We start from the raw sequence: 26,435 nt of genomic DNA, 5'->3' as shown, positions 1-26,435 counted from the left end.
AATTGACAAAATCATGGAATTTGCAGGGAAATGGATGACATTAGAGCAGATTATTCTAAGTGAAGCTAGCCAATCCCTAAAAAACAAATGCCAAATGTCTTCTTTGATATAAGGAGAGCAACTAAAAACAGAGCAGGGAGGAAGAGCATGAGAAAAAGATTAACATTAAACAGGGATGAGAGGTGGGAGGGAAAGGGAGAGAGAAGGGAAATTGCATGGAAATGGAAGGAAACCCTCATTGTTATACAAAATTACATATAAGAGGATGTGAGGGGAAAGGGAAAAAAATCAAGGGAGAGAAATGAATTACAGTAGATGGGGTAGAGAGAGAAGATGGGGGGGGAGGGGAGGGGGGATAGTAGAGGATAGGAAAGGCAGCAGAATACAACAGTCACTAGTATGGCAATATGTAAAAATGTGTAACCGATGTGATTCTACAATCTGTATTTGGGGTAAAAATGGGAGTTCATAACCCACTTGAATCAAATGTATGAAATATGATATGTCAAGAGCTTTGTAATGTTTTGAACAACCAATAAAAAAAATTTAGATTGTAGCTTTTTAAAGGGCTACTACATACAGTTATATTTTAAAGCTTCTGATGTTGAATGTTCCTAAATATTTAATGGTTTCTTTAATTTCTTGTGTATGATAGCACAGCAAACTGGTAGGAATTAGTAAATTTGGGGGTTTTTAGGATATTGCATTTTGGTGTTTTTTTTTTTTTTAATTGTAGGGCTGGGGCTGTGGTTCAGTGGTAGAGTGCTCTCCTACCATGTGCGAGGCCCTGGGTTCCATCCTCGGCACCACATAAAAAAATAAGTAAATAAGGCATTGTGTCCAACTACACCTAAAAAAATTGTAATAAAATCATGTATATTAAAAAAACATGAAAACATTAAAATGATCCATGTAAACCTACTGGGAGGGAAGGGCAAGGAAGGGAAAGCCAGGAGCAGGGAGGGGGAGGAAGAAGGAAGTAGTTTCTTCCTCCTTCTCCTTAATCTACTGCTTAAGGTTTGGTAGTAGTGACTAATCAGCAGAAAATTCCAGGTAGGGAAAGCAAACTGCGTTGTATTTAGCATCATATAATGTGAGCATCAGAGGGTCATTTAAAGAGCAAATCAAATAACCTGACAGAGTCTCACAGCTGACTTGCAGTGAGCCCATTCTCAACCCACACATTCTGACCCCTTGCTTTTCAGGCAGCACAGGATTTTTCTCCCCCTTTACCCTTAGGAGTTACTTTAAGATAAACTTTTACAGAATAAACATACAAGACTGTTTCACATATCTCTAGCATGGTGATAAAGGGCACAGAATCTGGACTTTGATAGCCTTGATTTAATCTAGGCTCTGTGCAATTTCTCTCTGCCTTAGTCTCCTCACCTGTAAATAGGGATATGACAGCAAGAAGCTCTTGTAGCCAACCTCCTCTTGACTGACTGTTTCCCCATCCCCTTGGTAAGACACAGGGAAAACTAACCTGGAAACGAATTCCTGGAGCCCGCAGGACTCTGGTATTTCCAAATACTTCTCCCCCAGGAGGTAGACTGTATAGGTACTCACTATCAGTTATGACTGTAGCTAAACCCATTAAGATGCCAGCTACTACATGTTACTATAATTATACAAAGTACTTAAGTATTCAATTTCCAATGAAATATCACAGAAAAGCTATTTCTATTTAAATGAATTTTACAAGTTTGGAATGATTCAGTGGAGATGAATTGATAGAAACATTGCTAAAAAATTGATGGTGGGAAAAGACAATCATAAAATTACTGAAAAAAATCTTAAATACTTAAAAGAAGTATCATTGCTTTACAAAGGTCTTTTAGTTTTTAAACTGAAAATATAATTAGAAATACATTATGTGTGGTTTAGACTAATTTTATTTTCAGACTAATTTATTCCCTCAATACTGGAGATTCAACCTAGGGGTGCTTTACCACTAAGCTGCATCCCCAGACCTTTTTATTTTTTATTTTGTGACAAGATTTCACTAAGTTGTTGAGGCTAGTCTTGAGATTGTGCCCATCTTGCTTCAGCCTCCTGAGTAACTGGGATTATAGGTATGTTACACAGGACCAGGCTACAGTTTAGATGTAATATTACAAATTCCTAGTGAAGAAAAAGGGTCTGTTTTATATCAAAATATAAATGATTCAATGTATGCATTGTATTTACATTTTTTAATGCAAGAACTTTTTTATTGAGAGCATTTTCCTTGTTACTAGACTTGCTGTTAATCTATAAACTTCCTCCTTTTGCTTGTGTCAGAAAAAAAGGGTTCTAACTAATTCATGGAAGGTGATTAGTTAGTGCATATGGTTGAGGGGGAGCTCAAGAATGCCAGCAACTATCTGTCATAATTGTCTTGCTTGAAGGCCATACAGTCAGACCAAGATGAGACCTGTTGTCCTCCAGGGATGTGAGCAGAGTCCCAGACAGGGAACCACTGGCACGTATGGGAATCACACAAAGTTAAATATATATAGACAGAATTTATTGAAAACATACTGTATTCCAGACATTTTTCTAAATGTTTTTAATTTCTTAAATTATTATACATAGAAATATCATATTAATATTCAACATAATAACACAATAATACAATGGAAAGTCATTACCTGGGGGAAGGCGGAAGCAAAATGCTTTCTACCAGTAATAATAACCACAAAAACAGAACTTAAATTTAAAATCATTTTATTATACCCAAAACCCCATTCTAATAATTTTAAATACTAGTTCTTAAATTTTAGATAATCTGGCAATTCTGTTTAACTTCTGTAATTATTTTCTACCCTTCTTTGCTCTGCTCTGTTACTGCAGAAAGCTAATTTATATTGGCTTCTTCAATAGGCTCCCCTGTCCTCTGGTTTTTTAGTCAAGGTGAACATCAGCAAGAAACTGGAGGATGGAAAGACTGATGTCACTGTGTATGGCCCCTAAGTCACAAGGTGGCAGGGGCTGCATGCCTCCACTGAAGGTCAGTGCTTAAGACCCTCTCTTATCTCTCTCATTCCAGTGACCACTCAGTCCCCTTCTCTATTCAGGACTAGTCATGGTTTCCTATTATTAGCCTAAGATTTCCTATTATTCCGCCCTTCTCTGATGGTTTCCCTAGCGCCTGATCATTGACTTGGGAACATCTGTCTTTTCATTGATTCACAAATTTCCCCACTTGAGTGTCTCAGGACTTTACTGTCAGGCTACTGACTAATAAGAATCACTGGTAGCAGGAATGGCCCAAGGCTCCAGGAAGTTCATACGGAAGGAGATTGGGATAGCCTCCTTACTAGGTAGTCAACGAAACTCAGAAGCCTTGACAAGTGCTGGCAAGATAAATGATTACTCAAATTGTCACTGCTGGTGTATGGGATGAAGAGTGAAACAGGTAAGGTTTGGGAAGGTGTGGCATTTACATATAATATAGCAACAATAGTATGTAGAGGGAGGCTGGTAAAGTGACAAGGCTAACTCTATTGACCCTAATGGACATGCAAATGTGAAAGAACCCCTTGAATGCTTAAGTCAAAACAGGTGAAACATCAAGAAGTTTCTCTGTCAGCTTTAAAGATCCTTTATTGACCTAAGTTTCAGAAGAAATGAAGTTGAAAACCAACTCTTTTCAAATCTGATTTGAAGAGTTATGGAATTGCACTGCTGAATAAAATGGGCAATATCAAAACTACTATTTCTTGGCCATGGGACAATGACAAAGAAGAAATAATGCATCTCTGGGTGAATTACAGATGTTAGTGAAATCATCAGAAAACTGAAAGATGTGGGGACGATAACTTACATTATATACCCATTTAAACTGTTCAGCTAATGCACTAGCTAGATGGATCTGTGGATGAATGCAGACTTAATCACATCTTAATGCCAACTGCAAATGCACTTCTAACTAGAGAATCTTTACTGGAGCATATTTTAACATCATCCCTAATCTCAGGTATGAAACAACTAACTTGATTTCTTTTTTTTTTAATTTTTTTTTTGTAGACAGCATACCTTTATTTTTATTTGTTTATTTTTATGTAGTGCTGAGGATCAAACACAGAGTCTTACATATGCTAAGCAAGCAATCTGCCACAGAGCTACAGTCCCAGCCCCAAACCTGATTTCTTCTTAAAACAATTCCTATCAACAAAGATAATCAGAAGCAGTTTGCCTTCACAATGCAGGGACAACATGCTTTCATTATCTTATCTTAAGGCTAGGCCAAGCTCTCCTCTCCTTGTTATAATATAGTCTGCAGAAATCTTGTTCATCTTAACATACCACGAAACATCAAGCCGGACTATTACATTCATAACATTACACAGATTGGACTTGATGAGCAGGAAATAGTAAACACTCAAGATCTTCCAGAAGATAACTAATAGAGGACAGGGGATAAACTCAATGAAAGTTCAGGGACTTTGCACATTGATGACATGTTGTGGGTCCAGTGGTCCAGGAGTGTTGAAATAGATCTTCAATAGAAAGAGATAAATCGCTTTATCTTGAATCTTCAATTATGAAGATCAAGGAACAAAACATCATGGCCTCTTTGGGTTGTGGAAGAAGCAGACAGCACTTGTTGGTATGCTGTTCTAATGCTGGTACTAAGTACTCCCCAAGGCTGTCAGGTTTGATAGAAATCTGGGCAAGGAAAGGACCTGAAGCATACCTGGCCATGAGGAAATCGACCTTATACCCTTGGTTATAGGCCTAGCAGATGTAGTGATTTTTGGAAATGTCAGTGGCAAGCAGAGATGCTGTATGACATCTCTGTCAATGGAAGCCTCAGAGTGCAGATCCCTAATAGTTTTGTATTAAAGAAATATGATCTTCTACCAATAACCATCCTTCACTTGAAAAGCAGCTCTGAACCTGTTACTGGATTCCAGTTAACACACAGAAATAGCATACAGAACTCCAAATAACTGGGTGGCCCAAACTACACATCATGAACTAGTGTTATCTGATTGAACATATCATAAAATAAGAGTTATATACCATTGTTAAAAGAAGCTGGAACCAAGCAGGTTTGGGAAGGCCAAACATTCTGCTTGAGCAAGTTTCTCAAGTATCTATGATAACTGCTACTTCTACTATTTACTATGTCCACTTCAGACCATATCTATCAACTTACAAGGTGTTCTCCATGACCAGTGAATGGAGAATGAAACAGTGGGAATCTGGTTTGGAAATTAATTGCATGGTATTTGGTACCACTGATGATACTCTATTTTCAGGTCCATTTTAGAGGCTAGCCCTAAAATACAGTGATGAAAGCATATCCCCCAGCTATGAGAATTTCTACAAATACATCTGACTGTACACTGGGTGGAAGAAGAGAGGGCTGAAGTAATGATATATGCTATGAAAATATGCCTAAAGACTTCAAGGAACAAAAATGGAAAATTGATGATAGACATTCTAGGGGAGAGTTATGTGGATATATCTTTCAGTATTGGTATAAAATGTGATAACATGGTGTTGTGGTTTGAATCTGGGATGTTCTCCAAAATGCTCATGCATTGAAAGCACGGTTCACAGATGGGGATTTTAGGCAATGATTGTATCATTAAGACTCTGACCTCATCAGTGGTAAATCCACTTGATGAATTAATGTATTGTTAGAAGAATGGACTACTGGGTGGTAACTGTAAAAAGACAGGGCATGGCTAGAGAAAGTAGGTTACTAGGGGTGTGGCCTAGGCACTATGTCTCTTCCCAGCCTCTCTCTCTGCTTCCTGGCTGTCATGAACTGAATAGCATTCTTCTGGTATATCTTTCTGCTATGATGTTCTATGTCACCTTGGCCCTGAGCAGTGGAGTCAGCCAACTATGGCCTGAGACCTCTGTAACTGTGAGCCAAAATAAACTTTTCCTCCTCTAATATGGTCTTCTTTTGTATTGTGGTCACAGCAAAGAAAAGCTGACTAACATATATGATGTTCTATATTAACTCCTTCTTGAGGGCATTCACTGAAAAGGGCTTTAGTAATCAGGACCAAGTAACTTATATGAATGTCAGTCCAACTGTTTATCTTTCCACCCTAGTCCTTGCTTAATGGGCCCATGCACAAGGCGATAATGGGAGAAGGTATAGAAACTGTGCATGGAGTCATGTACATAGATTTTCCCCTCTCAATAACTGATTAAACTAGTATCAATGCTGACCTCACAATTTTCAAATTTCTGGCTTGAGAGTATTATATATTAATTTTCCACCTTTAACTTCTTAGGGCAATTCATACTAAAAGCCAAATGAGATTCAGGAACTTTAGAATATAGCTGATAATTTACTAGAGCTTTACTTATCTAGGACTACTCAGATATACTGGAAAATATAAAGAAAAATAATAAAAGCATTAACTTAAAATTCTCACTCTCTAATACAACCTATCATTATAGATGAAAATATAATTTTTCTCATATACATAGTAAAATTAAAATTTAACATGTCATTATAGACAGAAGGAGCATATAAAACTGGCTTGAGAGTATTATATATTAATTTTCCACCTTTAACTTCTTAGTTAGGGCAATTCATACTAAAAGTCAAATGAGAGTCATTCAGATTTCTGATAATTATTTCTCCTTTATGTACTTACATTCTGGCATTTTTAAAAATAATCAAACATTCTAGATTTTTAAATCATTTATAAAAAGAGAAAAGTTTCAGATAGAGTCCAATGACTATAGTTTGGAAGTTAAAGAAACAAGAAAATGAAATATTACTCTAATGGCCAATTTTCTAATGAGTATAATGTTTTCCAATTCAAAAATAACAATATGTGATTATTTTTCACAGAGATCCCAGCCTAGCATTGTATCAGTCAAAAAACCCCACAGCTTTCACCTCCTATACAGGAACTTCAGAATGTAGTTATTAATTTACTAGATTTTTAATTATCTGGGACTGCCCATAATTTCTGCATTAATAATTATAAAATTATAAATCAGAAAAATGACAGCTATTTATAATTACAATATTCTGAAATTAAAAAACTCAGTTGATGGTACTCCTTTCTGCTAAGTCTGTAAGCCTAAAGAAGAAGGGCCATATATGCATCCTGCAAGTCATTAGTTATTTAATGTACACAAACAGATATACTGTTTGGATGGACAGTTCCTAGCTACACACCAAAGCTGAACATTACTCAGGATTATTCTGTAATACACTCTTGAAATTTTGTATTTTAGCATTCTTCTCAAACACTTGGAGACACTTACCAGAGTGGGTCCTGAGGTGTCCTGTGAGGGCGTCCCTTCTTCTACAAGCGTAGCTACAGAAAGGACATTTGAACGGCTTCTCTCCAGAGTGTAACTTTATGTGTCTCAGAAGGTTGCCCTTCTGAGTAAAAGAAGCTCCACACTGGTTACAGTGGAAGGGACGTTCACCTGAAGAAAGAAGTAGTCAGAAATATCAAGTAAGTAATGTGCAAGTAACAGCCAATTCTCTCTAATCATGATACTCTTAAGTCTTCTAAATACGTATTTTCTAGGATTTGCTTTGAACATAACAAAGTCTCAGGCTTTGGGTCAAGTGGTCATTTCCCCTCTTCATATAAATCTGACTAGATTCCTGTTATTGACTTCAAAAGAGTAACAATAACAGTATTTACCAACAGTTGAACAACTAGGTGCCATCACTTTACTGCCCTAGTGGTTGCTTTACATATAGTATTTCAATCCTCACAATGACATTTATAATTAGGTATTATTAATTTCAATTCATAAATGAAGAAATTGAAATACATGAATCAAAGTATATGATTATTGTTATAGAGCTAATAAGAATACATGCTGAGAACCAAACCTGGTCAGTTTGGATACAAAACCTCATTCTCTTTATTTTACCATGCTCTCTTTAAAATTCACAGAAATTATGGGTTGGAAAATACTGTGAGTCTCACTCCCTCTTTCAGCTAATAGGGAGATGGAGGCCATAATGAAGGAACCAAATTACAAAGTTCATTACCACAGAATCAAGTCTCTTGATTCTGCTGGTCAGTAACAGTAAAACCATTCAATTTCCTGGCATCTCAGGGAAAATCCAAAAATATGAAAATTATTCACCCAGACCTTTCTTGTGTATTCTCTTTATTTTACGAAAATCCTATGTTTGACAGGTATCTTCTTTCACTTTTTCTGTCATTGATATTGCTATAAAAATGTTTAAACCTGAATTATTAGTTTACTCTCTTGCCACCAAATGGCTGTCACCAGTGTCATCAAATATAAACACATTAAGTTAATGGAGCAGTGAAATTGGCAAGTAGGATCAAACTAACACTATAAAATTACAAAGAAAATACTATAATTTTAAGATTGCCTATCTCTAAAGATAGATAAGAAATAAATTATAAATTAATACCTAAGTAAATAAGTAAAAAGTAAAAAGGGATCATTCTAAAGCTCAAAGCTTTGAAAAAAATTAAAAACAATTCCTTTTGGTTTAACTGAACCATTTCTGTACTTGAGATTAGAAGATTATAATTTCAGCATTTAAAAAAATCCATTTAATGGGGTGTTTCATATATCTTTAGCTGAAATATCTGTAATAATAGTGGTGTCAGGTGGCTAACACCTGTAATACCAGCTACTCCAGAGGCTGAGGCAGGAGGATCACACATTCAAGGACAACCTGGGCAACTGTATCAAGATTTTTAAAAATGGACTGGGAATGTAACTCAGTGGTAGAGTACCTTGCCTAGCATACACAAACCCTGGGTTTAATTCCTAGTACAGTGCAAATACACACAAAAAGGCAAAAATAATAGTGAGTCATAAAACCTCAATATATATTTTTGGTCCTTGGGCATATATTGGTAAATTCAGGGATTTTTTTAATTAAAGAAAACTAGGACACATGAAGAAGATTTGGCAGCAGCCACTGCAAATTCTATCACTGAGTTTTGTTAAAAAGAATAAATAAAATTTTAAGGCATATCTTATAATCTATTGTACTTATAATAGAAAATAATGAGGTATGTGTGTGGTGGGGATTAAAGTTTTCTCTTTAAAAATTAGGAGCCCTTAGAGCTAAGTTTCAAAAAATTCATGTTAAAATTATCCTAAATTTTATATTATTTAACTAGCTTGATTTAGTTGGTAAAATCTAAAACCTCTCAAATGGAGTCTTATGAAATAGTCAAAGTTTTAAAATCTCATTTTTTTTGCAGATTTTTTATTTATAAACACATAATACAACTTAACTTGATTCTTTTATTATTTTTCCTCCAAGGAAATAATGGATCACACCCTTTAAAAACCATAATTATCTACTCTCCACCTCTGCCACAGAATTCATAAAAAAGGACAGACTGAGGTACTGCTCTCACAAATTAACTTTTTGAAAAAAGAAGAAAAATTATACTTTTCACTTCAAATGTTTGATGTTACTTTTGGAATCTATCTACATAAGATTTCCTAAGCAAGTAGCAAATTAGTATGCAATAACTTTGAAAATTAATTAAATTAGTAGAAAAAATTGAAATCATGTTTGCCTTTGGAAAATACTTCATCAGTAACATGTTGAATTAGATTTTCCCTAAACCATCTATATTCTTTGAATTAAAATATTTAAAAGTCCTTAATTTAGTTAATTCACTATTCAAAGTAATGCTACTCTAAAAAAGAAACAACAGTTTAACAACAGGATAACCCTTTTTTTAAAGAATTTTTAAATTCACCTAATTTTTATGAGACAAATAACAGGGTAATTTAGTTTTTACATTTACAAACACTCCAGATGTCTTTGAAATTTTTAAAACTACAAAACTACTACTTCTGAATTCATATTATCACTCTCAAAGAAGGTAGGAGAAACGTAAGCAGGTCTGGATACTTCTTAGAATACTGCCATGTTGTTAAGCTATGGAAGCCTCTGGTAAGTTCCATGCTCAGAAGATATAAAGAACAAGGCTCCACAAAAGTAACCAGTCAGGCTCTTTTTTTTTTTTTTTTTTTTTTTTTTTTAATAGAAGACAAGGCACTGATAGCAATGTACCAAAGTTGTACACTGTTTGAATCTACCAAAGTTGTAATGTGTCAACCAGAAAAGGCTTTGAGAAATAACTGATTTCAATTATGAATAAGTCTTGATTGAGCTTTTTACTTTTGGATATCAATCATAGGGCTTTTCTCATTTTAAGTTGAAATCTACTTAACAACATTTAATGTCTTAATTATATGAAAAACACCAATTTACTTTCCATTTTCAGTTATTCACTGAAATATGTAAATACAAATAAAAGAATGAGTTTGTAATTTTATTATGGAATAAATTATATTTTAATAGTTTATATGCTTTCATAAATATATATTGTAAAATTATTGTTTTATGTTTAATCGAAATGCAAGTATAATCTAAATACATCAATTTGCTTTGGCAAATCAAAGACATAGGATATTCTTGTGTTGGATAGAACCACCACTTACAAATATGTGCAATCCTAAGCACCTTTTGAGAAGGTTTTAGAGCAAGAAAATGGCTCCATGATATTACAATGTATAAAATTGAGTGCTGAAAACTTAGTTACAATGATGGGAGTACTCTAATCCAAAAGTGGAATCTTCTACATAATATTCTATAAAATATAGATCTTCTATATAATATTCTCACTAATTCACACTCATGGCATGAATTGCTTTACTACCACTACTTGTTTTCTTCTTTCTATACTCCCAGTGAAGAGTGCCTGGAGTATCCGATGACAATATTACCTGATTAGGTACTAAAGTAGCAATGCCAAAAAAATTAAACCAAGTCATTAATAAAACAACGGAATTGGCACTTTAGTAGAATATGAAAGAGAAAGAAGAAGAAGTGAAGTAGATCTGATACTCCATGTCACTGTAATAAATTGGAAAGTTGGACACCTTCTTTCACTGTTGGTTTTATATTAGATATTCTATGACCTAAAAGACACTCGAAAATCTGTTTTCCAGCAGTTTTATAGGGGTTTAAGACAGTGCCTTTTACATTAATTACAAATAATTGTTAAGAGTGGGAAGTTCTAAAATTAAGACACTAGTTCAAAATATTACAGAGAAAACAAGGTTAATGACTAGGTTCTGATTCAATCTTTCTTAATTTAGTTTAAATTAAAGAAACACAAATAGACCTTCTGTCTTTAAACAGTACTAAAATGGAACTGAAATGTCATGACCCACTCATAGAAGTAAACTGGGTCATTAGAAACATGTATTAAAAGAGCTAATTTAAGATATCACATCCAAAATTTCAAAGTCAACAAAGTATGGTAAGTATTCCAAGCTCTTCCATGAATGGCTAACATTAACAATCTCCCAGCTCTGAAGAAAGAATAATAATTTGCACAATACTCCAATGTGCATTTATTAATAAAAATGTTCATATTGTTGCAAGTGTACTTTGGGTTTTGTAGTCCATTCTCCTTGCCTTTATCAGGTAAAGGAGTCTCATATTCCTAGAACCTGTGGAAATCTGAGTAACTATAAACATGTTTCATCCCAATTAGACCATTTCAGTGTTAAAATGATCTGACCTGACTTCACTACAGGAGTAAATAGCAAACGGATAGTAGAGTAGGTATGCAATGATTGCTATTTTAAAAACTCATGAATATCTCTACAAACACAGTGAAAAATGATATAAATTTTCAAGAAAGTGTATTGTGGTTCTTTGAATTTTCTTAATGAAGAACACACAGTGTTTATTAAAAATGTCACAAATATTATTTTTAGTATACACTTCAGCCTTAAAATTAATACTATATACAATTCAACTACAACGTCATTAGACTGATTTGTAGTTTGTATAATACTGGATAGGAGAAATTATACATTTGAATGAGTTGAGTGTTATCTTCTTCCATATACTCACTCTGATGCCACGAATATATTATAACTTTGTGGAATTCATTTTATGTGGCTACAGTTAGAATAACTATATGAGAACTGACAAAAATTAGGTTCATTATTTTATACTCTTTTCCATTTTTTTCTTATCAAATTGATACCAAGTTTGATCTCTTAACTTTTCCTAAGATACTTTACAGCATATTGCTGTTTAAAAATCAAATTAAAAACAAAGCAAAAATGTAACTGGCTGCATGGTTGTGAAAAGTATAATGCTCTAAAGCTGATAATCATCAGCTTATGAGCTGATGATTATGAGCTTATTGATTATGACAATACTGGTTTTAATGTATGATTTTTCACTGTAATTAAAAAAATCTGCCTTAGTTTATAGTCACACTTCATAATCAATTATTGGTATATTAATATACCAAGTACACTGTACAAACAAAACTAGTCTGAGAATCTGGGAAACTTTGGTTCTAAGCTCAGCAATGCCCTTACCTACCTCAGGGATAATGAACAAATCATTTTACTGTTTCTTCATGTGTGAGATGAGAGGTTTATTAAAAACACTTGATGTAACTTACATATCTCATGATTTCAGAACCCAATTATAAAATTATTTAGAAGTAATGTTTTTAAATACATTATTGTGATTCATCACTGCCACCAAAGCTATTACATTTTAAAACTGAGAATAGTAGTTATTAGTATTCTATTGTAGAATACCAGTTTGCATTATAGTGAAAGCTATGTTACCTTCAAACCAATTTTTCTATAAACTCAAAACTTCCTATTTACCCCAGTGTCATTTCTGTTTTTTGTGTGACTGTTCTAAATTTTGGCAAAGAATTTGAAGAGACTGAAATAAGGCCTTCTCATTTTGTTGGTTCATGAAGGATTTCACATCTTTAAAGTGCATATTAAATTAATCTGAGAGCTTTTTCTTTTTAACTCAATTCCATGATTATACATTTCTATTCCATACTGCCACCCTTTGTCATATCTGAATCTACATATCTCCTTTAGGAGTTATAGCAAATATTCATAAGAAAATGGTAACATTCCTGAACTAGGGAAAACAACTGCTTACTACAGAGACCTGTGGTAGGCAAAGACTGATGGAAAATCATATTTAAAGGAGTTAAGCAGATAAAGTGAAAACAGTTCACCCCTTTATAAATGCATGAGTGCCATTTTGTAGTATAAACTTTTGGCTAGCAAACTATATTACCTGCCCATGGGTATGGTAAAATATGTATAGAAATACAAAAAGATTGAATTACACAATGAAATTCTCCTATACCTTTTGAACCCTTATCATATTATTGCTATATTAAGAACTGTGGAAACTGAATCCCAAACTTCTTTTCTGATATGCTATTCAGATTTGAAGGCTGGAAGTCAAGACCCAGGCTACTCTCTGCTTTTCAGCAATCCAATACTAGCAGAATTCTGAAAAGGTAGTTTCACCATTGCCACCCCTGAATAAAAAGGAAAGAGAATAGATGTCAGGTAATATCAACATCAGATGTCACAGGCAGTCATCAGGTTATTCTTTCAGCTGCTTACCAGTGTGACTCCTTTTATGTACCATAAGCACATTGGGCCCAATGCAAACCATGCCACAGACGTCACATTTCAGTTTACCATTCGGAAGCCGGATTCCTCCCTCGCCTTGAAGCTCCTGGACTTTCCTGTTGTCCGCCACCTCATTGCTCTCAATTAGGGGTTCTTCTAGGCTGCTACCCTCATCATGGCCCCTGATCTCATCTTCACGGCTCAGGGGTTTCCTGTCACATTCTTCATCACTCTGCATTTCTAGCTTTACTGAATTTGCTGCAAATTAAAAAGAAGAAATTTTAAATAATGCTATGTGCTTTCAGCAGTCTCCTTTCTACCCATTGTCATTCTATTAAGTGGATACACATGATATATTAAACAGTATACCACCTATCAACAAAGACCATGTTGATGCATATTATGCTCTATGGTATTTTAATGAAACTGTCATAAAAGCAAAGCTGGCTCAGCAAAGCTTTAGATAAAGAGACTGTCCTTTATTTTTGCCCACATTCATTTAACCCAAATATTTACATATTAAGCAAGTTATTACATAATTCTAACATTGGCTTTTGAGTTTGTCACTAAAGCTACTCAGAGTGAGATGTATGTATGGAAGACACAAGATTAAACATTGCCAAATTCACTGAGCCATGCCTCCTTTTAATTTAATAATCATCATATTCATATTTTCTACTTCACATCTGAAAACTTGTATAAACCCGCTTCTGAACAGGGCAAGAGAAACAATTCAAGATCTTAATCCAGCAAATGTCTTTCACATATGCAGGCAAATGTCCTAAAATCAAACTAAACACCAATATTCAGTTAAGAGCTGTGTAAATGCAGGTAAGATTAAGTGCACAGACCTCATATGCTCTGAAGTTACTTTGCCATTATTTCCTGCATGAAAAAAAAAAATTCTCTATGGAACATACCAGTCTGGAAATAGCTATTCTATCTCTAATGTATGCACACACAAAAAACAACAAGTGAGAGGAATGGCATAACACACATGTACACACTTGCGACTGTTAAGAAATTCAATGCCCTCTGTTTGCTGTTTTTGGATCATCCCACAGAAAAGTTGGAATTCTGTTGGCACAGCCCTCATTCTGGACTGCTGACAGAGTCTTTTCAAAAAGCAGAAGCAATTTATATTAGTTTATATTAAATTTATATTAGATTTTTTAATCCAGTGATCTTGAAAATTTCTTAAGAAATCACATCAAAATTACTAAATGAAACAACTTTTCTGTACTACTTGAACAGAGAAAATATTTTCATAAAAAGGAAGAAGGTTCTTTTTACTGCAGGTGTTTTCTTGGAGAAACTGCATTGTTTATTTATTATATTTGTCACTACTCATTGGGACAGGGAGTGTGATCAACAGGGCTCTTTCCCTGCTCTCTTTAGAGCACCCCTATTAACTAGTAGCATGGCACAAAGACACTAGCAGAATAATTTTGAATTAATCACTTAACTTCTGAATCTTAGTCTTTCATTTAAAGAGAAAATGAATTCAGATTACTAAATAAAGTTTGAAATAGTTTATATATTAAGAGTGATGGTGATCCTTAAATTCTTAAGGAACTCAAATTCTTTGTTCTCTATAAAATGGGAATAACAATGGTCTCACTTGCTGTGGTTGATATGAGCGTTAAATGAGTAAATATAGCAAACATGTGTATCTATTATTTTTCTCTGTACATAAAGAACTGTATTAATTGCATAAGATTTTTGTGCAGATTAATTAACTTTGAGTCTGTAGATTACAATCTCCAAAGGGATATGCGTCCTTGCTGGACTCATCTCCTGTTTTGGGGGTTGGGGTGGGTGGGGGACATACTGGGGACTGAACCCAGAAGTGCTTAACCACTAAGCCACATCCCTAGCCCTTTTAATATTTTATTTTATTTTGAGACAGGGTCTCCTCGATATACTGCTTAGTGCCTCACTAAGTTGTTGAGGCTGGCTTTGAACTTGTGACCCTTCTGCTTCAGCTTCCCAAACTGATGGGATTACAAGTGTGTATCACCACACCTGGCCCTTGGCTGGGCACATCTCTAATTTAGTCAACTATGCTGAGTTTTACTTTATTTAGAAATCAATATGACATTACTGTTTTTCTAGAATAAGTAGGGACAATATTTCATCTAATTTTATATTTTCACCATGCTTAAAAACTTTGTAGTAAACAGGAGATAGTCAAGCAAAATTTACTGATTTATTTTACTAAACTGATTGTGAGTTTTACTGCCTTAAACTTACTTGTTTTATATGTTTAAGGAATCCATGACATAATAAAAAAATGAAATAATATATAGAATTAAAGGTGAAAATTAAGTACTTTACTACTCAAGGATAACAATTCCTTAATTCTTGTCTCAAAAAGCAGCTATGATCATAATTGTCATACTCAGGAGACTGAATTCATTTTTAAAAAATATTTTTTTAGTTGTAGATGGACACAATATATCTATTTATCTTTTTATGTGGTACTGAGGATCCAACCCAGTGCTTCACACATGTGAGGCAAGCACTCTACCACTGAGCTACAGCCCCAGGCCTAAATCCATTTTTAAATTAATATAATTCATTCATCTAAACTATCATTAGAAATTTAAGATTATTTGTCTTCATTACTGACATTCTTATACCTCAATTAACTATCAATGTGAAACTAGTATTTCACTAATCTCTCTATATTTTTTTTTAAGTTGAGTGACGTTGATCTTCTTTTGTACAATTTAGTTGTTCTTTATTTTTCCCGAAAATTTTTATCATTTTGGCCATTTTTCTAGGAGGTTATCAGTCTTTACTCGCTGAATTTAAACATTCTTTATATACAAGATTAGCATCTCTTAACATGAAAATCCCAAATCCAAAATACTCCCAAATCCAAAACTTTTTGAGCACTAACATAATGCTACAAGTAGAAAATTCCACAACTGACCTCATGTCATTATCAAAACCAGGCACACTAAAAATAAGTGGATAAAATTACTTTTAGGCTATGTGTAAAGTTGTGTGTGAAACATAAATGAATTTCACGTTTAGACTTGAGATTCATTCCCCAAATATCTCATTATACATGCAGAACTATTTGAAAATCCAGAAGATTAATATCAGGAATATTTCTGATCTTAAACATTTTGGATAGGGATTATTGAATCTGTAGTAAGGAATTAATTCTTGTTTTTATGATATATTTTGCAAATATTTTATCTTTTTACTCATTACTCATGGGTATTTTATGGCATATAAGCTAATTTCACATGTTGAATTTTTAAAGTTTTCAATTGTGTCATTTGGGTTCCATATCTTGCTACAAAAGTAGGCTTTTCTACAAAAAAAAAAAAGTATTGTTTTTCTGATCAGGAAGACTTTTCTAATCAATGAAAAATGCTATTGGTTATACTATGTAGTGCTGTATTTTATTTATAATTGTCATTTAAAAGACAAGTTGAGAGTAAATAAAAACATGACTTTATTCAGCATGACTTAATACAAACCTGTGAGCAAACTATCCTACACATTGATTTCAGGTGATGTACTGAAATGTAGAAGCTTCACAGCAATGCCATTAGTTTTGTTTCTGAACTAGCCAGAGTTTTATAAGCTACAATTAATGAGCATAAAGTTTACTTGGATTCCATTTCAGAACTGAAGAAATAAATACATAAAAGCTTTTAAGTTTAAAACTACAGGCCTATCAAATTTCAAAACAGCACAAAATTATGAGACTGTGACTTGACCTTACAAACATTCTCTCTTTCCCTATTGAGAATATTATAAGAATAGGAAACAGACATGTATTAAAATGTCATTTTAAAAATTAACACATATAAAAAATACAGTTAGAATCTGCTATTCCTAGAGGAATATACTGGATAGAACCACTGTATTCAAAAATCAACATTTTTTGTTGTTTTTTTTTGCTGGAACTTTTTTCTGTACTTTAGGAATTATATATTTATCTAATTTATTATGTTTTATCTTCTATTATTAAATATTATCTTCTATGAATATATTTCCTGTCCCAATATAGTAAATCAATAAAGTACCACACATTGCAATATACATATCATAGATTATATTTTTCAAAAACTGGAAGTTGATATATAAACAAAAATCTCATAATAATTAATTTCCTTAAATATTTATTTTTTAGTTGCAGTTGGACACAGTACCTATATTTTACTTATTTATTTTTATGTGGTGCTGAGTATCGAACCCAGAGACTCCCATGTGCTAGAGGAGCACTCTACCATGGAGCCACAACCCCAACCCACATGGTAATTAATTTTTAACCCAGCTCTCTGAAATTAGGTTGAAATTCTAAGATAAAAAGCAACTAATTAAATAAATTAGTCTTTGAATCTTAACTCTCCCATGATTTATTTTTACTATTGAAGAGAACCTAATTTAAATCATTAATGTTTAAATTCAAGTGTGTAGCATATTAAGCAAACCTTAAATTATAATTTATATATTAATAAAAGAGTTGTATTGTGACTATTTTTAGCTATAATACGTGAAGCTATTACAGCTCTTAATCATCACACAATAATATTCACAGTACTCTAGTTTTTAAGTCTTTGAAATTAAATTTTTAATCTTTATTATATGGAATTTTGTTTACAATTTGGTAATAGGAAAATATTCTCATAAATGAGTGATTTAATTCTCTTATTTATGTGGGAGAATGTATGAGCGAAATGAAATCTTGATATTAGAAATCTCAAAACAAAGAACAATTTTACAAGCTGTTCCTTTAATTTGAAATGAAGGACATAAAACTCAAGCATATCTGTGGGGATTTATACACATTAATATATACTGACAAGCAATGATGCCTTGACAAAAATAGCATTTTGTCAGAACAAATTATTAGCAACACTCAAGTTTATATATAAGAAGCTTTGAGTGTATTTCATGATAAGAAGTTCCTTGTGTATTTGGGTGGGGGGAAGCACCATAATGTAAAGATTTTAGTTAACTGATCAATTTGCTCTGTTATTCAACACTGTAAGTCATCAAAAAGTAAACCTTGAAGATATCTGAATATTTCCAATGAAGAAAAGAAAGAATTTTTGTTTTCTTAAAAAGGAGATGATATTGTCTACATTCGAAAACACAAGTCCAATTTTAAGTAGTTATTGATTAAGAAAAAGTTACTTTGTACACAGGCAATCAGTCATTGATGATAATGATGTTTCTTATACTTTCATTGTAAAAGTCCTTCTGTTTGGAACTTATAACTAATAGTTATAGCAAATTTTTTAGTAGATTCTGAGGTTTGTGAACTTATGAAACCAAAGATTATAGTTAACAAGATAGAATTTTATGATCAAGTTTGCACATAAAAAAATTTGAATATGTTCCAGGGTAAAACGTTCCACATGTATGTTTAGAAAAATAGCATCATAATAAAAATGTGCTTATGAATATAAGCCTCCCCACTCTTCTTTATTACTTTCAAAATATTATTCATAAACATTAGAATTTAAACTTATAGGTGCCATAAAAATACACAGTAACCTCCATTTCCAAATGATACAACAATGACAAGAGGAAAGGAGACTTATATGGGAGTGTTTTTAAATAACTTTCAGGCCAAACAAAATTTAGCTATAAATTTTCTTCAGTAATTACATTCTAAGGCTTCATAATTATCACTTCTAGATACATAATAGCAGGCAGATGGTTAGGCTAGACTTATCTCTTATTCACTAGTACAATATCAAATAAGGAAATATTAGAAGCACTTACACAGGTAGACAGTTATGTATCACTGAAAAATTGATACAATCCAAAAATGGAATAGGGCAAATTTACATTATTTCATAACACTCTTAAAATTTTTCATTTCATTCAACCTGTGTTATAATGGCAATTTTATATGCCACCACTATTTAAAAAAAGTTGAAAACCTTATGGAATGAATGAAATGAAAAATAAAATTTACAATGTTGTTACATACACTTTTGGACCTTATACTTACAGAACTCATCTTCTCAACCCCTAAGAAACAAAGACAACATTGTATTCTCTTTAAAAATCATAGACAAGAGACTGGGGTACAGCTCAGTGGTAGAGCAAGCCCTGTCTAGCATGCAGAAAGTCCTGGGTTTGATCCTAGCACTTCCCCCGATATAGAACCAGCAAATATGTATTAAATATATCTTGCTTGCCTACACTTTGCTTAAAATTTTAGGTTTAAGACTAAAAGATTTATTACCAACTTAAAAAAGAAAAGTATATTAACAGTACAATATGCATATAGAAATAGGCCATGAAAGAGTTCATGAGTAAGAGTAGTGAACATCTGAATAAGGTATACAATTTAGATACATAATAAATGTATTGAACTGAAATGTGAAGAAGCTTTTCCTTAGAAATTGAAAATTTGGGGGGCTGGGGATGTGGCTCAAGCGGTAGCGTGCTCGCCTGTCATGTGTGCGGCCCAGGTTGGATCCTCAGCACCACATACAAACAAAGATGTTGTGTCTGCCGAAAACTAAAAAATAAGTATTAAAAAATTCTCTCTCTCTTAAAAAAAAAAAAATTTACTTTCTATTTTTGATTCTCTAATTTTACCTGGAAAGACACCATATGATTTTGGCAACATCTGGCAAGTGAATTTTTTAAATAATACAAAAATAACTTGGTTTTAAATTTTTGAGAAAAACATTTTTATATGCATGATAGAAAATATTAATTTTGAATTGTCAAATACAGAGAATAAATTGTATCTGCAAAATTGTAACTGGGTTTTCAAAAATAATTCTACTCATTTTTTTGTCACCAAATTCTGGAATTATCATAGTAAGCAGAACAGAAAATATAATTACTAAAATCCTTTTTAATTTATTAACTAAACTTTCTACAATTTAAAACTTATTACTTGACTCTACTAACCCACAAATTAGCCAAGTTTTCTAGCCTAGAAAACAGTACAGAGAAAATATAATTTATTTTCTCTATTTAAAAGGATATAAAACATAGTAATCATATAGAATATAAAACAGGCTTTTTATATTACTTTCTTTCAGATGAATGATTTACTTCTGTTTAGTTACCTAACCATATTTTTAAAATATTAATTTTGAAAGGAAGTTAATATTAAGGGAGTTTAAGAAATATTTGTTTCACAGTGCCAAATAAAAGGAAGCTGAAAAACCATACTGAGCAAATTGGAAACAGGCCTTTTAGGTATGACGTGTAAGTGGAATTTTATATGCTTGGTTTCTGTCATGTGAAAATTCAAGTGAGCACATAAGGGATTTTTATAACCTATAAGCATCAATTTGTCCCAGTCTGTGTCAGATACATGAAATGGTCTTATACACACTAATTGAACCAATACATCTATCTAATAATCTATTGAAGTTGTATCTGCACTAATGTTTATTAGTACAGATTAGTGCTTATTTAAACTTTAAAAACGGAAACACCAAACATGATTAAATCTGTGTTAATAGCTCAGCAGCTGTTTAATGTGTTAGAAAACCAAACTGCTTTCAAAACTCTGATGTAAAGTACAGTTATTCATTAAAAATCTATCAACAGTCTAAACAAAATCAGCACAGTCAAAATTATTTTAAGGTATATGCAAATAAATTTTTATATTTTCTTCAACAAAATTTCATGTAATATCAAACCTTTTTTTTCCTTTTAACTGTGGATAAATAAATGAATAAATCTTGTATCTCCCTCACAACATCCTTAAACTTGATTTTGTAAAGAGTTGGACAAGTTCAAACTCTGGTGTAGTGAAATGCACCTGAGCCACTGGTGGTAGCATGCTAAGCCTGCTCATTGCACCACCTTCTGTTTTCTCCCCATTCCTTCTCCTCATCTTCCACTAGAGCTGGACTGTGTATTTATTATACCCACTGGAGTACCTCAGATCTAGCAATACTAATTCTGAAATACTACTATTATTTCAAGAATAGCAGTAAAATTTAATCTGCACCTGAAGGCAGGAAACCTCTCCCTCTACCATATAACTAGGTGAGGGACTTTAGGAACTTTATTTATCCTGATTCAGCTACTTGACCATCTAAAATATCCGATGTCCTGAAAACAGCAGGCTAGACAGGATGATCGCTGTAGACAAAGGACTTAGGATCCTTCTACTAATAATACTAGTAATGATAATAAGAGAAAAATAACAAGTTATAGCTTTTATGATTCATATAATATGTATTCTGCCTCATTTTGCCTCAGAATGATTAAATCTCAGGTAAAGCAGCCATAGGTAACACATGGAACCATGATTAAGTGACTTTGCAAAGAATAGAAAGTAAATGTCAGCTTGATATCAACTCAAGCTATTCGTCTCTTAGTCTACCCATCTTTCCATTAAACCATACGCTCTCCAATGAAGCAAGTAACCTGACATTAATGTCATATTTAGGACAAAAGTGAGTCATAAACAAATGGCTCTTGTCCATGAGTTGAAGAGGATACCAGGAATTTAAGTCCAAAATGGTCAGACAAAAGAAAGTTTTCATAAACTGAACTACTAAGTTAATAGTTTCTATCAAAATGGAATGTACATCACATTTTTAAAAATCTAACCATTAATTTTTAAATATTCTTTGGCCTTAAGGCAGAAGTAGGTATAAGAAGTATACTTAATTACTGAAGAATCAATATTCAATATTTTCCCTCCTTCCTCCCTCCCATTTTCCCATCAATTGTTTTATTCCTTGTTATTCTATGACTTATAAGTGTACATAAAAACAGCAATTTGAGGACTAAGTCAACATTGTCAATTTTAATCTCTAAACCAACAGTTTACAGAGGATGGCATTTCAGGACTTCTTTTGTGGCCAGGTTTTGAGTCTTGTGTCTATTATTGGTATAAAAGTAAGTCACACCTGTGAGCAGCTTACATAGGACTTCCTTTACATTTAGAGATACCTTAAAAACAAAGTGTCCTCCATCTTTTCTTAAAAGAAAATGTAAAATTTTAAGAAAGTTAAAACATCTAACTCCTTAATGATATCCCATGATGCATGAAACCTTACATGGCATGCCCATCATCAAAACACACATCTAATTACACAGCACAATGGCACCACTGTAGCCCAAGGATGAAGTCTCTGTTTTTTTGGCAGACAACTAGTTCATGAGAATTATACAATGTGGTGAAAATAAGCCTAGTTTAAATAGAAATACCACAGGCAAACAATAGCCTATTCCTTTCTCCAGCCTGTAAATGAATGTATGACTTCATTTGCCAAGTCGTCAAGATTCATTATCAGTCACACTTATATAACTACATTTTTTCACCTCTGTTTTTGCATGTTCTTGAGCCCCCGATGAACTCTCATCTGGAGCAATTTCAACAGTCTTCTAACTGTTCTGTCTTTTGCCACACTCTACCCTCCCAATTCATTCAGTTGTTAGATTCATGTTCTTAAAGCAGAGCTCACCTTAGTAGTCTTGACATCTTCAATGACTACCCACTGCCTACAAATTACATACTGCTATATTACACCAACAAATATTGATGTGTGACTTCAGGATGTCCACAGTGTTGTCCCATCATATCCTTAGTCATATGTCCTCATAGTCCTTCAGTTATTCATCTTTTCCAGTCAAACTGTTTTTCTTACTTTTCTGAGAAAACATCCTACATGTCTTTATTTTTTCCTTGTTCCAATTATTATTTTCTGAAATTCTTCCTGTATCTCTAGCAAAATAAACATGCCATTCAAGGTTTTCTTCTCTGCTACCCTATTCATGAATGTTTTTGGACCTCAAACTTTTTTCCTTGAAACTTACATTACATTACTTACATTACAGTGATTTCAATTGTGTATGTACCTCAGCTCCATACCGCCTATAAAATAAGGTCCTTGAAAGTCAATATGGTCTTTATTCTGTCATAAAACCATCCTATTGTTGCGTACATTTACATATACCAGTATTCATTTGTTGAACTATTGCTGCTGATTGACATATTAGACATCTCTTTGTAAGTCACCGAGACCTTGCATCAATTAGCTGTTGATAAATATAACTATGTAGAGTTATATTTTAAACACAAAACATCAACATTATGTTAATTAAAGGACAATTGTATGACAGGAAACACTTTATGCACTATGCACATTGACTGATTTAATAATGACGGTCCACTCTGAAGTATGTAATTTTATCTTCATTTTACAGATGAGAAAACTGAAGCTCAGAATGGATAAGTAACATGTCCAAGTGACACAAGTATTCAGAGTCAGCTGAGACTGAAACCAGAACTAACTGGTGATCAAATCTTGCTACGTCCCCTGTCATCAAAAGCAAAGCAGCTACTAGCTATCAATAAAGAAAAAGAAGTCACTATGTTAAAGAATGATAACTTTGCATCAATTCATACCATCTATACCCCATGTCTAATGCAGGTGTACTGAGTTTGGCAGTTTGGGTAAAGAGAAATGTGTCTAAGAGCCTGTTTTGGAAGTAGACCAGCTTATACTGCCAAATTTTCTGAGCGTGGATTTTATTTCATATAAGAGCAATTGACTTTGAATTGGTGTTTGGCAACCATCTGCTTAACATAACTGTGGGAGGCTTGTGAAGCAAACTGCATTGTGAAATTATCTATTTAGTAAGGGGACTACACAGTTCTTAAACCAACTTTTGTGAGAATAAAATCATTACTAATAAACGTAGCCGAGTGGCATGTTCCCGAAAGGAACCACAAGATTGCCAGAGGTCACTAAGGACACTTAAACCAGGTCAGAAGACAGTGCTGCACACTAAAGGGAAAGAGATAAGGAATGGAACAGGGTTTCGATTACGGGGTAACAGCAACAGAGGGAGGATCCAAAGCCCCAAGACTTACTTCAGCAGCTCTGTTAGGTCTCTGAAGTGAAAGGACAGGGGAACCCAACAGCTCTTTGTACTCTGGGTTCAAATATCCACAAGTCATGCATACTGAGATCAAGCCCACAGAGGTTCTTTTCCTAGTGCTCTTCCATAAACACTTCTCTAGTTGAGAATAATAAAAAGAATCCACACTTGGCCCTGAGATGCAGAATTGGTCAATTAGAAAAGTCGAACAATAAAATACACCAAGTAGTGACAAAGAGAAAACTTGTGGAGATTAAGGGAGACTAATTTGTACAATTGCCAAGTAAATTTTAACAGATGTGTGCCAGATAGCTGTATTCCATAACATAGCAACAGTGCTTTTTTCCCCCTAACAATAACCATATATAGTTTCCTATCCTTAAAGAATGAACACTTTATGTAGGCATATAAAACATACATACTAGAAAATAAAAAATAGTTACAAAGCAAGATATAAGATACTAGGTAATAATGGAAACGATGGATTAGAATACCTGTGTTTAAACTCTTAAATGTGAATCTTAAGTTACTTGATATCTCCCATTTGCTACTATACAAAATGGGGATAATATTATCTATGTAAAAAAGCATAAGACTCAGCAATTGTGCAGTCAGTTAATGAAGCAATTCAGTCCTATGGCTAGGAACATGGGATCTACATCCAATTCCTAGGGTTTGAAGCCAGGTTTTGTCACCTTAGTAGTCATAGGACCTTAGGAAACCTTTCTCCATTTTTCTCATTTATAAAATCAAGATAATAAGTTCTGAATATTAAATATACTTGATATATAACAGAGTTAATTTGCTTCCTATTGAAAGATCAATATGAAGCTATTTCGTAAGTGTAAAATATCAAACAAACCTAATCCTTCTGCTATAGGGAAGTACAGGGAAGAGAAGGCTTCCTGAAAGAAGTGGCATTTAAGATATTAATTCCAGATTTGTGTATAATAGAGTTCATATGTAATAAGCCAAAAGCTAACATTATACCTAATGGGGGAAAACCTAAAAGGTTCTTCTCTAACATCTAGAGCTAGACAACGTTGTTATCTTTCACCACTTTTAGTCAACATAATATGGAAGTGCCAGCCAAAGCAATCAGACAAGAGAAGGAAAGGACTCCAAATTTAGAAAAAAGAAAGTCAAATTGTCACTGCTGGTAGTGATGATCTTATGTGGAGAAAACTCAGGGACTTCATCAAAAGAACTGCTAGAACTAATAAATGAATTCAGTGAGTATGCAGGATACAAAATCAACATACAAAAATCAGTGGCATTTCTATACAACAGAAGCCAATTATTTTAAATGGAATTCAAGAAAGCAATCCTACTCACAATAGCTATAAAAATGCTTAGGAATAAATTTAAACAAAGAGGTAAAAGATTTTCACAATGAAAACTATAAAACACAGATGAAAGAAACTGAAGAGGATGTACAAAAAGTGGAAAGATAACCTGTTTCAGGGTTTAAAAGAATCAATATTGTTAAAATGTTCATTCTACCCAAAGTGATCTTCAGGTTCAATGCAACCTGTAGGCATTCTTCAAAAGACTAGAAAAAAAAAATATGATCCTAAAATTTGGGAACTACTAAAAACACCCTGAATTATCAAAGCCATCTTGAGCAAAAAAAGAAAGCAGGATCCATTACACTGCCTGACTTCAAAATATACTACAAAGCTGTAGAGCGTAAAACAGCATGGTACCATATAAAAAAAGAGACACATAGACCAATGAAACATAAAGAGAGCCTAGAAGTAAAACATAAAGGGAGCCTACAAATCCAGTCAACTGATTTTCAACAAAAGGCCAAAGAACACACAGTGGGAAAAGAACAGTCATTTATAAATGGTGCTGGGAAAACAGGATATCCACATGTGGAACAACAAAACTAGGCTCCTATCTCTCATCTGTTACAAAAGTAAACTCTAAATGGATTAAAGAACTAATTGTAAGATCTGAAACTATGAGATTACTAGAAGAAAACATAAGGGAAGACCAGGAGTGGTAGTACAGGCCTGTAATTCCAGCAATTTGGGAGGCTGAGGTAGGAGGGTAGCAAGTTCAAGGTCAGCCTCAGCAAGGCCCTAAGCACCTTACCAAGGCCCTGTCTCAAATGAAAAATGAAATAAAATAAAAAGGCCTGGAATGTA

At 33.4% G+C, this 26,435-nt stretch overlaps 1 protein-coding gene across 2 annotated transcripts in view; it reads right to left on the bottom strand.

Moving 5' to 3' along the window:
* Window positions 1-26,435, bottom strand: part of Ikzf2 (IKAROS family zinc finger 2) — a 143,747-nt gene that overhangs the window by 34,185 nt on the left and 83,127 nt on the right. For both annotated transcript variants that reach the window (XM_076865689.2, XM_076865688.2), the window contains exons 4-5: window positions 13,423-13,689; window positions 7,237-7,404 (exon numbers count right to left, since the gene is read on the bottom strand). In XM_076865689.2, the coding sequence (XP_076721804.1) occupies window positions 7,237-7,404; window positions 13,423-13,689 (435 nt within the window). The remainder of the gene's footprint in view (window positions 1-7,236; window positions 7,405-13,422; window positions 13,690-26,435) is intronic.

This window comes from Callospermophilus lateralis, chromosome 9, assembly GCF_048772815.1.
Source record: "Callospermophilus lateralis isolate mCalLat2 chromosome 9, mCalLat2.hap1, whole genome shotgun sequence".
In the NCBI taxonomy this organism is placed as follows: Eukaryota; Metazoa; Chordata; class Mammalia; order Rodentia; family Sciuridae; genus Callospermophilus; species Callospermophilus lateralis.
The sequence above is the reverse complement of the archived record's forward strand: the minus strand, read 5'-3'. Positions and strand labels throughout refer to the sequence as shown.